Source organism: Biomphalaria glabrata, chromosome 9 (assembly GCF_947242115.1).
Source record: "Biomphalaria glabrata chromosome 9, xgBioGlab47.1, whole genome shotgun sequence".
Taxonomy (NCBI): Eukaryota; Metazoa; Mollusca; class Gastropoda; family Planorbidae; genus Biomphalaria; species Biomphalaria glabrata.
The window spans coordinates 17,986,380-18,002,033 of record NC_074719.1 but is presented as its reverse complement, the minus strand read 5'-3'; the positions used below and the strand labels follow the sequence as shown (position 1 = coordinate 18,002,033).

Below are 15,654 nucleotides of genomic sequence, written 5' to 3'. Positions count from 1 at the left end.
ATTTAATAAGTTATTTCCCTTATTTGATATAAAAGAAAATGAGAAAATGATTAAGTACCAAAAATTGACTAATTTAGGAGTTTGCTCCAAATTTTGATTTATTGATTCATGTTTTGTTAGGTACAATAAATAATTGTTTAAAGTACTTTAAAGCATCAACTTGATGGGGGATTATGTGAGGGAGAAAAAACATTAACTTTTATTTAAGGGAACTAAATCCAACAAATTTAGTCATATCTATGAAAACTGAAGTATTATTTTACCTTGTTGATATCAAACTAAATAATTAATTACCAGTAATTAACTTCCTAATTGCTTACTTTTTTACTGATTCTCGTCTACGCCAAAGAATAATTGTGCAAAGTCTCAATTTGATTACAAAATGTGTGTGGGAGAAATACTGTGTACACACTTTTACCAGAGAGACAGAAAGCTTTGTAAAAAATGTATTTATCACAGTCAGTTCCTTTCCAACTAAATGAAATGTAAGAAATCTGAAATATTATTTGTTCTAAGTTCATACATTGACCATGTCATTTTATTATTTTAAAAAAATAAACTTTAATGTCAATATGAAATCACATGACTTTTATTTTATTCATCTGGAACCATCTAGTTAGCAAAATTCAGCACACACACACACACACTGACATATAAAATTAATAACATGAATAAAACCTATGCTTGAACTGAGTGTAGCTAAGAAACAACTAGAAGAAGTAATACTAACAAAACTTTACAGTATGTGCACATTGTATCAACTATATCAGCAACTACTAAGAATGAAAACTGAAGCAGCAAATCAACAGATCACAGTGACATTGCTAAACCAACACTAGACCAGTTCTTAGTTTCAAATCTGAAAATACATTAGCACTTAGCTGTGATGTGATATATCTACAGCACCTGGAGCTCATACACTGCTGAGTCCACCACAGACATTGACCAGTTATTGCATATAGCAATTTATCTGAAAAAACATTCGTGTTTTCTTAAAAGTATAGAAAGTAACTTCTATTGGAAGTAATAAGAATTTTTCAAATTGTAAAAATTTGAGATATTTATAGTGTTTTGAAAAATTTCAAAAAATTAAATTGTTATTTAAATGCATTTTTAATTCTTTTTTTTTATGTTTTGTTTTCTTCTTTGGATATTTCTTTAGATTCTGAAGATAATTACTTCATCAGGAGGACAGGGGATGGCAGTGGGCAGAGTTCAGACCCGTGACCTTGTAGACCACCAAATGACAGTCCAGAGCACATAGCTCACCACCAGGCAGCCAGCGAATAATGACTAGGAAAACAAAGTAGTGAAAGTAGCACTACTAAAGATTCCAACATTTTTATATCACTGAGATATTTGTGTCTAAGACGCAGTTGAAAAAAAAAAAGAAATTTCACAGACAATGGAGAAAAAAAAACACTTTTATATTCAACATTTGGTAAAGTGCTATAGTAATGACATTGGACAAAGTTCTTATCTTAAAAGCAGTCAAAATGTTTACTCTGAGCTGGTGGGGGTGGGGGGGAAGTAAATAGAAACTTACAGGAAGACAGTACCACAGTAAATGTACAAACTGCTGAATAAAATGCAGTTCAATATTTGCAGTTCTACATTTTACAAAACTGAACAGTAGTAAAAAAAAAAAATAAACAGTATGCCTACATAATACTTCTTTTTATGTTTTGTTTTTTCATTCAAATATAGTCAAAATTAAGGCTATAGTAAATAATACTATAAAATTTCTTTTTGAATTTTAAAACAAGCAAAATAAAAAAAAAATACTTTAAAAAAAAAATCTTATATTAAGTGTTTGGATCAGTCACGTAATTAAATAATAAGACTTGTATGACAATGTATAAAGGGGAGTAATTCAGCTTATACCATCACTTCGGCCAAGTACTATTTCTTTCCCTTGTTTGACATATCAAACAAAATAATTTATTAAAAATAGTTAATTAATAATTGTTTAATTTTTTAAATTGATTCTTGTGTTGTCGTGTAAAAGAAATAATTGTGCAAAATTTCAGCTTGATCCAAGATTGCATGTACAAACTTTTGGCCAGAGACAGACAGAAAGAGTTGATAAAAGCTTTGTAAAAAATATAGTTCAAAATATTTCCCGTATCTCCCAGTGTAAAATGTTTGTAAAATGTTTTACATGTTTCGGATGTTCCTTCAGAGTTGAAGATAATTACTTCCTAGTCTAAACCTCCTGCAGGACGACGGGGGATGGGAGCGGGCAGGGTTTGAACCCAGGACCATCGATAAATCTGAAAGACAATCCAGCGTGCAAACCGCACGACCAGGCAGCCATCCAGTGTTAGCAATGTGTCAAGATTTCAAATGAAGAGAGAGAAAAAAAACAGAACAAAACTCTTTTTTTAAAAACAAAGCTAATATAGGGGAGAAAAGCTTCAAATCAGGGCCATATAGGTGAAGACCTTTTTCTAGACAAAACTAAAGTAATTAATTATTACTAATTGAAAAACTGATTTCATAATTTTCTGATTGATAAATATATTGTCATTGCCTCTTATTAATTATACAAAATTTTAATTTGATCAAAGAATTGGAAATGGAAGAAAAAAGTAGCACAAAATGTAGTAAGGGGAAATAATATATACATATATATCTCTCTAAAAGTAACATTTATTTCCCTTATTCAATACCAAGCAAATTTAATTATCAAAAATTAATGAACTAGTTGATGTATTATATTTATTTTCTGATAGATTCTTGTTTTGTAAGGTACAATTAATAATTGTGTAAAGTTTCAACTTGATTCAAGAATGGGTGTGGGCGGAATAAGGTACACACTTTTTACCAGACAGACAAACTAGAGTCGATATCAGCTTTGTCAGAAAAAAAAAAAAAGACAAAGCTTAGCTTACCCTTTAACCTGAGTTGTATTTTATATGAACCAAGTACTTACTGTAAGAGTTATTACCCTTGTGTTAGGTCACATTAAATTGATTTCTTTGTTGTGCAAGACCAAAAGCTTTTATATTTTTATCATTAGAACATATGTTATGTAAATACTTGGACTCAGTGATTTGTTTCTGAATCTCATGAATTAACAAATGATAAGTAAGTGTGATTATCTATTGAAATTACAAACATGCAAATTTGATGAAGCTAAATAATGTGTTATAAACAGTAAAAGGTAATTCTATTTAAAAAAGTAAAGTAAAGTTCCCCTTTCAGACCTTGTGGTCTATAGGGCAGATGATGTAAAGGGCATCTGTTTCTGTGGCCTACGGTTAACGAGGGTGTCATGTGGCCAGCACAACGACCAACCGCCTTTACTTTTCCCCAACTAATGTCAGGTACCCATTAGAGCTGGGTGGACTCAGAGGCGCCAGAAGATCCGAAATTAAAAATCCCAGTCTTCACCAGGATTCGAACCCCGGTCTCCGGTTCGGAAGCCAAGCGCTTTACCGCTCAGCCACCGCGCCTCCAATTCTATTTAACTTAGTTACTATTCCTCTGTAGGCTAAGGGTAGTGCTCTGTACACAACTATTGTATGTATTTCAATAATTTAAAAAAACGAAAAAATAAACGTTATAAAACATAAGGGAAGATAATCTTTTTCACTACCTAACAGTTGACAGTTGTATATATCGTTAAATAACCTTTCCATTATAACTAAATGGTTTATAGTTGTGACAGTCCTTGAAGACAATAAAGTACAATTTTTTTTTTAACAAATCAATGCTAATATGTTTACAACTCAAATCTTTTCAGGCTTTTATAAAATGTATTGTAATAGCAAACTGCTACTGTAGTCTCAAACTACCCAATCCAACAAATTTTTTAAAAAAAGGAGACCACCGTAGTAATAAGGTGAAGAATGCTGATAAATCAATATACAATTATTTATATTATAATAAGTTCACACCTTACATTAAATGCATTGTAGTGCTTGAACATTTTCAAAAAAGTGGAATTCTATCATATGGAACAAGGTGAATATGAACATAGACGAATGGAATGGACATATCAAATTGGATTTGGAAGGGAAGAAAGTTTGATGTATTTTACATCATAATTTCAAACTGTACAAAAAAAAATGAATATATTCATCACTCAATACTCAAATAAATAATGTGACATGTAAATGACAGCCACTAGTTGCCATGCACATTAGACATTGTCTTTTAGCAAACAACACTTCTACAACATATTTTTATAATAAAAGGTTCAGAGCTTTGAAAAGAATCATTAAAGCATACTTTTGAAAACACAAGTTTATGTGTGCTTGGAGATGCATTAATGGCTAATTAAATCTTTAACGAGAAGCTTCTACTTACAACAAACAAGCTGAATGTTCTACCACTGACCATCTGAAGCTGGGATGGTCTTTATCCTTTTTATATAAGACTTATCATACATTAACATTGATACTTGATTAAATTTTCAATAATCATAACATTATGCAAAGAAAGTTAATGATTACCTTTTGAAATGAAAAAAAATCAATGCAAAATGGTACCATCTTAAATGACAGTAATAACAACAATATTTAATTATAAGTAATGTACACCTATTAAATGTTCAAAAGCAGATGATGTAACTAAATTAGCAAATAAACAACACTAAAAAAAACACTATATTTATGAATGTTCTTTTTGAACCATCACTATCAGACTTGATTGAATATGGAATGTGAATAATACTGAACGTATGGATTTTTATAAATGAAAGATAATTTTTTAGGCATGGAATTTCAGAACATAAAAACAAAAATGCTTCAATATAAGAAACTTTAGCAGAGAGACTAAAATAAATAAATTCAACATATCTTCACAGAAAATTTTATGCATTTTATACACAAAATGTTCATAAAAAATGAAAATAGTAATATGCAATACAATATTTGTACAAGAACTCAGGAATAACATGGATGAGCTTTCCCATAAAACAAAAGTCTTAATTGAAGAAGTTCTGAAAGCATTCTGAAGCATAAAATAATAACACAATTTCAGTCAAGATTTAATTATATTTAGATAATAAAGAAAAATCTAAAAATAGCAAACAAAAAGTCAAAGAAAGCAATGAAAGCTCATTGGGTTCACATTGCAAACATTGTTTAGATTGGTGGAAAGTGAAGTAATACCAAGCCAATCTATATATTTCTATCAATACCTAAAAGCTTACAGAGAAATGCATAAAAATATTTTTTTTAAAGTTGCACAAAAAATTCATTCTTATGCAGTACGTCTACACAGTATGTTTATATCTAAGCTGCAAAAGCTTTGGAGATCTGAAAATTTCTTACTTTAAAGCCAGTCTTATTATGAACATCCACTAAATTAGACAATATATCTCCATTAAAACAGTTACATCCAGTGTGTCGCAAGGGTAAAGACTCAAAGTTTTTTAATATGAAAGCAATCTGGGCTAGTTAGAACATACAACACATCTTTAGAATAAATAGTGACATACAGGCTGCATCTACGTCAATAAGCATGAAAACTTTTTGTAATTGTAGTCTAGGTCCAGTCAAAATGATAGGTTTGCATTACAATTTTACTAGTGTCATCATTTTTTAGTTATAATTGTAATGGAAAAAAAACAAAAAAATAAATTGCAAAACAAGTTGCAGCAATTGTTTGATTTCATTTTCATCCAATTCTTACAACTTGCAACTAATGTGAAATTTGTTACTACCACTTTAGTGCTTTAGTGATGACATTTTTCAAAAATTCATGAAATAATATAACAAATGCCATTTGTTATAGAAAATGTATAGAATACAAGAACATATCTTCTTAACTAGCTATAAAGCCAGAACATAAAAATGAATGAAATACTGAGTGAAACAGTAAATCTGTCCAGTGCTTTAGTCTATCACAGACAACACATGGTCAAAATATTTAATGACATTTTCCGGTCAAATGATAATTCTTATGTCAAATGATAATTCTCATAACTGTTAATGATCAATGTGCCAGATTGTGATTTTAAAAAATGATATGTTAATTAATAAAACTAAATAATATATAATTAAATATATATTAAACTCAATGATCTATAGATTAAACTCATGAGTTAAATATTTTGTACATAAACATTTCACAAAAAAATCTTCAATTATTGTACAAAATAAAAAAAAAAAGTTTTACAAAAATAAAAAGAACAACACAAAATTAATTGTATTTTCCCGCATATAACTCTAGGGTTTAAAGAATTTTTACAAACAAATGGCAGCTGTGTGGGGTATACAAAGGTGGGGAGGTACAAAATTTAATTTACTCATAAACATAGCATCATGGAAACTATGGAAATAATGGCACAAAAAAAATCATTCTTATGCAGTACCTCTACACAGGTAAATACCTTCTATAGTTGGCTGTGTGGTTGTGAAATGTACATTGGAAAGCATTATGAAAATCTCAGTATATAAAAAATGTAGTACCAATGCAGCAGAGAATCTTTATTCTACCAGTAATCAATTGTGACAAGTTTTAAGCCAGTCAGGCTTTGCACATGCAGTTTATATAAGGGTGCAGGTAGTAGGATTTTGTTTTTACATATTTTGTCATTTGTGCTGGCTATATGGTGTGCAGGTTATTGTGTGGGTTATATGCACGAAAATAGGGTAATACATAAACTGAAAGCTTGCTCCAGAAATATAAACAACAAAAATTAGTAAATTAATAACATAAATAGATTTGTCACTAAAGTAGAATTGATTCATCATTAAGAAAGCCATGAAGAAATTGCATTGCTTTAAGTACAGCTTTCTTTTTCTGCTTATTTGAAACAAGACTTTTTCTAATAGAAAAAGTCTGATCTAGATCTGCTATAAAAAAAAATTCTAACAAGCAGAAAATTGTTGGTGTTAAACATAACTTGGTTTATGAATGTGAAATATGAATGAGAAATATTACTTAATTTCTAACTTAGTATAAAACTATTTATGCTATTTATAAAAGATCTTTACAGTAACAATAGGGTCGTAGAAAGGAGTCTTTCATCTCCACACAGTGACTCGCATTTCCGTATTTGTTGGTTCTACTAATGTCTTTTTTGTTCAGCTCCATTTTGTTTTCTTTCAGGTGATGTGTCACAGTTGTTTCAAACAGACCATCACCTGGGTCAGTGATTAAGTTGACCTGTCAATAACAAAACAGAAGTTCTATGATCATTAACACAAGGAGAACCTTATACTTCTCTCTACAACTTGTAGATGACCATGAAAATGACTCATTACCTACAGGTAGGCAAAAATGAACATATAAACACTTAGAGCTTGTAAAAGTAATTTAGCATCCCTTCTTTAAGAATACTTTCTTTGAGAAAAAAATATCTTAAGCAATTAAAGTTAAATGAAAACAAAAAAATTATTTCAAGCATTTAAATTTTTAAAAAAATAAGTCAAAACAAAATTTTTTTTCAATCCTTTTTTTAAAAAAAAACCAACAAAGCTTATACTAATCATAATTGTGTCAATTAGTTTAGATCAGTGATGTAATTAAATTTGTAATTGATCTTGACTAACAATAATAAATCTGTGCTATCAGAAACATTTTTACCAATAAATTTGTGCTATGAACCTATCACTGTTTAACATGTTGAGAAGGGGGGGGGGGGGGGGGAAGGGGGTCTATGGGTAAATGTTACCAAGATGCATAAAAGAAAAACTTGTTCACTCAAGGCTTATATGCATATATATATATATATATGTGTGTGTGTATAGGCTCAGATTCTACTAAAGACACAAAGATAAAGGCACATTCCTCATTCCATATGCTAGGACAAATTTGTAAAAATGCTCCTTCTTCACTAGTGCTATTAGAACATGGAATGGGTTGCCTGAGCCAGCCAGGAAAACCAGTGACTTAGCAGAATTTAAGTCATTGGTTAACATGCATGACTAGATGCATGACACGTAGGACCTAATCATCTTTTTTGAAGTAACATTTGTATTATATGAGATAAAATAAGATTCTAATTGAGAATCTATTTAAATATATCTAGTGATGAAATTATTAAATAATTTACCTGGTACAATAATTTTGAGTGTTGTGTAGTATCATCCATTTTGCCAAATCGCCCTCTACCTCCATCGCTTGTATCTTTAAATTTGAGCACCGCCTCATTAATCTTCAGCACATTAGCAGACTTGATATTTTTGACTTTCAGGACAGCACACTCTGATCTATAGGGCTCAGTGTAATTATTAAATGTGGTGATAATTGTTTCAACAACAGGTTTCAGTACAGGGTCATCTGCATTCACCTCACTCCACTCCATACATGAACACCAGTGAGGATCTACTTGAGCCCTGGGCAATCAAGGGGAAAAAAACAGTATTTATTTGTATGCCTTTAAGTTAAGTATTGCATTTTAGTTTCAAATGTAGGGGCTAAGGGTCTAAGTCTAGGTTTTCCTAATAGTTATTGTCTATCTACACATTTTTAGATCCTGTTTAATTATATCAAGATAATGTATGTGTGGGGCGACTATTTTTCCTGTGACATTAAGTTGCCCATAGAGAATCACATCAGGAATACATGATGTGTGTTTTTGACTTCCATCTTGGTTTCCATGGTAAGCTTCTGGTTTTACCAAAAACAAAAGCACAAGCTTAGTTAAGGCAGCCTTTTCTATGCATTTTTATATCTTTTTTTAGTTACAGATCTTATTGATTGTGGAATATAATTCATATAAAAATTTAACATGAATTCAATTTAAACAAATGACTGTTGGGTTGGATTGAATGCCCCATGTTCAATTGCTTTTTTTGTCCTCTTATATCTGCTAGATATCTAATTGCCAAACCATTCTAAAGAATGATCTAATATTCTATTTTTACAATTTTGTTGATGAAGTATGTTGATTTGTAATGTAATAAAGAGAAATATAATTGTGTATGAGAATATGCAAGGTTAAAAATGGAAATTATAATACCATCTCTAAGATTCTTAGTGATAGTGTAGAAAAGAATATAAATCTAAAATCTAGACTCTAGATCAAGATTCAACAACTTAGAGTGATTAAAAAAAACAACTATTTTATAGTTTAATCTTTTCAAATAATTTTAAAAAAATGTTATTGCAAATATTATTCCATTGTGCAATGTTTGTTTCCTAATTCAATTCTATTAAAGAAAGATAAATTTTAATTCAAATTATAAAAATCTATATACAGTAGTTTATTTCGTACATTACATGAATTCGGACATTCGCTGTTTTTGTGGTCATTAAATAATTATTTAAATATTTATTATAAAACTAGCTTGCTGTATAATGTGCTTGTCCATTTTCCAATGATTCTGACCCAATTTCCTTTCATTTAGCTGTCTTTTTATGTAAGAAAAACGAATTTCAAATTTGTTAGTCAGGTTGTTGTTTTTTCCTATGTTACCCGGATGACTTTACCTCTTCCTAGAGTTAAGACTATATTTTTTGATTGGCTAAGTCTATACTAATGAGCCCGGCAATATTTATTCTGTTTTTGAAGCTGATTTATTTGATTTATATAAGCCAAATGTCTAATTCCATACAAAAAAAAAAAAATTAATAGGGTGTCCAAATTAAATTACGATTTTCTTACCAAAATTTATTTCGGACAGCCAGTTTTGGACATCAATAAAAATGATCTTATATTATATTTGTTCGTTTGTTGTTGTTTTTTTTAATAGAGAATAAATGGGCAAATGTTTGGAGTGAGCTTGGTACATTGAATGAAATTAAATGCTTAGATCTAGACCTACTAGATAGATCTAGATTTATATAGAGAGAATATAGACTAATATAGAGGATTCAGTTAGGCAAGAATGGCTATCCTAACCTGTACTATACTACAAAAGATCATCTGTATTAGAAATTTATTAAATTAATAAACAAAAAAAACCCACAAACATTCAACACACATCTAATCATGCAAACATACGTCTAAAAGTCTGTGTAGAAGTCACTATCCCAGTGACCTAATTTTGATAGAATAAGTGTGTTCATATTTTTATTTTTTGTGTTCATATTTATGCATAATTTGATAACATTTTAATGATTTCATGTGAGGGGCTATGCCTGGGGATCTTAAAATTTAGTTAATGTTCATATAGAATTAAAATCTGAGTTTAGTAATGCCTAAATATAGAGACTGTCCGAAATAAATTATGGTGTCCGGAATCAAATAATGTGGGTCAAATTTGTCCGAATTAAGTGAAAACACACAGCCTCTTTGACCTTAAATATAATAACAAATATAGGTTAGGGGTACAAATATAAGTAGTCATCCTTATTCTCCTTTAACTAAAGAAGATTTTGATTTGTCATTTTCTTTTTTATGTTGAACCATTGTAAAATAATGCGCTGTCATAGTCAAACTTTCAAATTTGGGCCTATAGTTGTCCGAATAGCATAAACTACTCTATATCACTACAATCAGATGGCTACTAAAATGTAGGTCTCAAATGACTAGACCAGGGCTGGCGAACATATGAAATGCGTGCCCAAGGTGGCACGCGAAACGATTTTGTGTGGCACACGACGACGATGATATTAAGAAATGTGTTTTTTGAAAAATCACGGATATCTCAAATTACCATAATTAATAACGTTCAATTATTTCCCAGAACTGTAAATAATATGGAAGAAGCGCTAGTGGATCATATTCCATATATTTTTTTCATATGACTGTGTTTCATTTGGGGAGCATAGGCCATAGGGCATAATAAATTTTTTTCAAGACAAATCTCGTATTTGAACGAGATCTCCTTAGCTTCCGCCATTTTGTTGATACTGAAAATATGTCGGTCTTACATCGATTGCTAGCGTTGCCATCAATAAATTTTTATCAGAATAATTACCATAACATGTCATTCTCAAAAATAAAAAAAAAGAAAACTTAATGAAGAAGAAGGAAGTGGCAGACCTTTTCAAGAGTGGTGGACTGAAAGATATGGAATGATTCAGAGAAAACAAGGCCTTTATGAACATTATGAAATGTGTAACAAAAACCGTAAACTTCATTACTGCCCGTGCTTTGAATAAGAGAAAATTTGAACAGCTGCTAAATGAAGTTCAGTCCAGTTACTCTGGCTTATTAATGTACAACAACGTACGTTGGCTAAGCCAAGGTCACGTTCTGGAACGGTTTGTGGAATGCCTTGATGAAATTCGAATCTTTATGGATGATAACAAACAAAATTGCTCAGAATTGACAAATGTTGACTGGCTTATCAGACTAATGTTTTTTACCGATTTTTCATCCCATTTAAATGAACTTAATACAAAGTTGCCAGGTTTCGGAAAATCTGTTGATCAGGCATTTGACATCTTGACAGCATTTGAGAAAAAGTTGACATAGAGAAGGAAGAATTAAAATATTTTAACAAACTGAAGAAATTTTATGATGATTTAAAAGTTCATGATACTACCAGCAAAGATTATCAGAAAAGATTGTTTTTAAAGATAACTGACACAACTGCTGAACAATTTTCACTGCATTTTGAACAATTTCGAAAATTGAGTACACCTCCAAATTTATAAAATATCCAGATACAGTAGATTTTGAAACTCTGGATTTGACCATGTTTTCTTGGCTGGGATTACACGACTTTGAAATGCAACTTGTTGAGTTTCAGTCCAGTGCAATTTGGAGACAGAAATTTATTGACTTACGAATACGACTTGAATTAATTGAACGTGAACGGTTACATGGATCATTAGAACCTCGGATATTAGCAGAAAATGAGATTCTTCAAGTTTGGAATGACCTGCCTAAAACTTTCAATTATCTTATAAAAGAAGCAACATCCATTCTGTGAATTTTCTCGTCTACTTACTCATGCGAATCTTTATTTTCTACAATGAATTATATTAAATCAGATGCTAGAAGTTGCTTGACCGATAAACTAAGTGCGGCATGTGTAACTTTGAAGAATACACGGTATACACCAGATATCAAACTGTTATCGTCTATCACACAACAGCAGAAGTCGCACTGATTGACCTGCCCTAAGACTTCAAATCTGTAGGTCAGGATATTAAAATTGAATAAACAAGTAATATTGTTACTAAGCTGTTTTTATACATGCAGTTGACTTACTGGCTGTAGCACTTCTTTTATATAGCGGTGTCACTAGTAGACCTACTGGGCACGCAACAATCTTTATTCGGACTGAAAAAGGTTCGCCAGCCCTGGACTAGACCTAGTCATAAGTGCACCATAACATTATGTCTACATTCTACATTCTTCTATAAGTCTGTTTTGGCTAAAGATATACATTGAGTGTATAAGTGTTCTTTGAATAAATAAATAAATTGAAAGATATAGAGCAAGAGCTATTACACTTTAGACATTATCTCATCTTACCAATCACAATTTCTCTCTTCAGGAATTGCTTTAAACAAGCTGACACCTCTGTTACTTATATTAGCTTTCTCTGTTCCAGTAAAATTAATAATTTCATGGAGTGTCTCATGCACATCAAAAGGGGTGGTGAGTCTTTTTGTGTTATTTCTCACATTTTGCACAATTTGAGGATACTTCTTGTGAAACCATTCTGGAAATCTGGGAAAGAAAAAAAACTCTGGATAAATTTGAGATAGAAATACAATACATCTCCTGATAACAGTTAGTGTAAAATTATGTAGCAAATGACCCGCTGGGCTGGGTCCATCTAAGAATTAATATAACACTAACTCACTTAGCCATCTTGCTTTAAAATTAAATTGATTATAGATCTGTAAGAATATAATCTTTAAAGAATAATGGCACTATCATTGTCATCTATATCAAATTAAATAACTTTATTATGAGTAAGCCTAATATCTTGAACATAAATAGTCTAAATACAATTAGTAGTTTGTTTATAGGTTTTTTTTGCGGGGGGTTTTTTAGTTCATGTTTCAACAAAATACTAAACACAAGGAAAAAAACACAGTTCTCTTTTAAATCATCAGAAATTGAAATTTTTAGACAAGAAATTAATTTCACAATCTAATTGTTTTTCAATTTTTTTTTTTAATTTTTAATTCAGAGTGACAGTATGTGTAGGGTGTGTGTGGGGTGGGGGGAGAAGGTCAGGGAGCAGAGCAATAAACTTTGTCAAGAGAAAAAAAAACAAGCTTCATCCAGTGGAGCTTATATTATCAAATAATGTTGACTTCATGTTGAAAGAATCAAACTATGGAAACGAATATTTCTGCATAGATTGTTTATAATTATCATATTCAAAGTTTCATAAACTTAAATCCTCTCTTTTATTAGGTTAAAAAAAACCAGTGCTTGCACATAATATATTTCTATATGGTTCCGCAAGGTTGTCATTGCCGAAAGTGGTAATGGATGTAAGCACTCCACTATCTATAAAATGCTTCCTAATGGCATGCATCTTAAATAGCCTCTGACAACCAGTCCAACTCCTGGCCTTCACGTGTGATTCAGATATTGAGTCCGGCGAAACTGTTCTCACTAACAGCAGAAGGCGCAAAGGCGAGTAACTGGCGCCTAAACCAGTAAGCTTTGGGCAGGAGGGGCTCATTAGCCATGGCTAGCTACCCACCTGGGAGAAGGAAAACTCTGAATTCAAACCTCTGTTGCCTTGCAGCTATACCCAATCATGGGAAAGGATTCGGAAGTCAACCCTGAGGAAAAATCAGGAGCTGGTGACCTTAAGGCAGTGCTACACCCTGGCAGAACCTGTGATGTGCTGACCCCAAACTGTATCGGCACTGCCGTTACTATGGATACATCAGCAACATCGTTTTGTCCACAGCCAAAACCCAAGCATCCATCCCATTTCCATGAGATAATCCATAGTCACTTTGCAACTGAAGGAAGCCATAGATTTCTATATACGTCAACAGAAAGTCCTGACCTGTGAAAGAATTTAATTACTTTTCATTTATACATCCTGAGAAAATATAGGCCTTGGGCGTACAAAAAGGATACTGTTTGAAGATATATATAAATGGGTACATGGCTGGATTTAGGGCAGTGCAAGATTGCTTGCCTGCCTAATGCCTCAACCTTTAATAGGACTCAACATTTAAAATATTTTTTTTTAAATAAAATATCCATATTTAATATAGAGAAATAAGGAAAATGAGATTAAATTTACAAGTACTCTAATTTTTTCTTCACTAATATGACAGGCTTTAGAGTAATTAATATTATTTTTTAAGCTTGAAGAGGATAGAGACCTACACATTTATCTTGTCCTGAAATCTACTTACTGAAATTCGCTACTGAATAGAAATCTGTTGTAAGATGGCCTAAGTTTTATAGAATTCTGATTTGCTATGTACTGTTGAATTCAATTATTAAACAAGAAAAACTAGCATTACCTCAAACTCGATATTCTGTGTGTATGTGTTGAGATGTGTGTCAGCCTAGATGTGTGCTGTTTTTTTTTGTTTTATTTTTTTGTACATATACATTTGTGCTTAGCCATGTGTTATGTCAGAGGTGAAACACCGTTTTGTACTAATGAAACCCTCACCTGATCCCAAAGTAAGGCATCCTCTCCTCCTGTTTCCCCTGCGCTGTAGCTCTGACTTTGCTAAATCTTGCCCCGTGGTCAGCTAGCATGATAAGAATAGCATTGTCCAAGTGTTTCTCAACATGCAGTCGTTTTAAGTGTTCGTAGAAGTCATCATCCATCTGTTGATTAAATAGTGGATACAATTGTGTACTCTTATTGACAATCAGTACCAATGGAAACTGTTGACCATGTTAGTCTTAAAGTATTCTAAGTATTAAAGTATAAATAACAAAAACACCCATATTCAGCCTCACACACATATTGACATATTGGAATACCTAATCAATGAGTACTGGCACCTATTTTTTTTTTTACAAAAAGTACTGTATATATATATATATATGTGTGTGCAAAAAAATAGGTGCCAGTACTCAGTGATGGATTGCCTAACTTTTAACTACTAATAAATTAATAATAAAATACAAGAAACGTAATTTTTTTTTTCCAACATTGAAAAAGCTGCAGGTACGTATATATATTATCCTATATTGCAGAAGTTTACAGTACCAAACAGACATAGATAGTCCAAAACAGACTATGATAATACAAAACTGACACAACAGCTAACAATCAAAACAGACACATATAGTATAAAATAGTTACAGAATTTTATAGTACAAAATAAAATGATAAGTCATAAAATTACTATTCAGACACAGATAGTGCAAAATGCACACAACAGTATAAAATCAAAACAGACACAGATAATACAAAGTAGAAACAGATTGTACAAAACAGATACTGATAATACAAAAAGGACACAAAGAGTACAAAACAGACATAGCAATGAAAAATACAAATAATTTGAACCTGAGATAATTTGTTATTGTCTTGGTGGGATAATTCCGACTGGAAAGTAAAAGACCATTTGCGTTTCTTTGGGTAGAGAAAGAACAGCTCCCTCATGTAGTCTTGGATGACTGCATGTCGAGGTCTGGAACCCATGCAGTACTGCTGGAAGTCGCCGTAGTGTGGCTCGATGGCTAGACTAAAATAACGATAATAGTGGTCAGTTGGTTGATCGTTGAAACCTGGAGAAAAATGAAAACTAGGGCATCTAAAAGACTTCCATTAAGATTAAAGTAGAGTATGAGGCTGGTTTTTTAAAAAAGTCATAATATATCGAGTGATAAAATGACTAAAATATTGT

At 31.5% G+C, this 15,654-nt stretch overlaps 1 protein-coding gene across 6 annotated transcripts in view; it reads right to left on the bottom strand.

Moving 5' to 3' along the window:
- Window positions 1–836: 836 nt before the first annotated feature.
- LOC106060356 (uncharacterized) overlaps window positions 837–15,654 on the bottom strand; it is a 117,274-nt gene continuing 102,456 nt past the window's right edge. For all 6 annotated transcript variants that reach the window (XM_056040224.1, XM_056040222.1, XM_056040225.1 and 3 more), the window contains 5 exons: window positions 15,315–15,535; window positions 14,463–14,623; window positions 12,332–12,529; window positions 8,012–8,294; window positions 837–7,122 (listed from right to left, as the gene is read on the bottom strand). In XM_056040224.1, coding sequence (XP_055896199.1) covers window positions 6,934–7,122; window positions 8,012–8,294; window positions 12,332–12,529; window positions 14,463–14,623; window positions 15,315–15,535 — 1,052 coding nt within the window. In that variant the 3' untranslated portion in view covers window positions 837–6,933. The remainder of the gene's footprint in view (window positions 7,123–8,011; window positions 8,295–12,331; window positions 12,530–14,462; window positions 14,624–15,314; window positions 15,536–15,654) is intronic.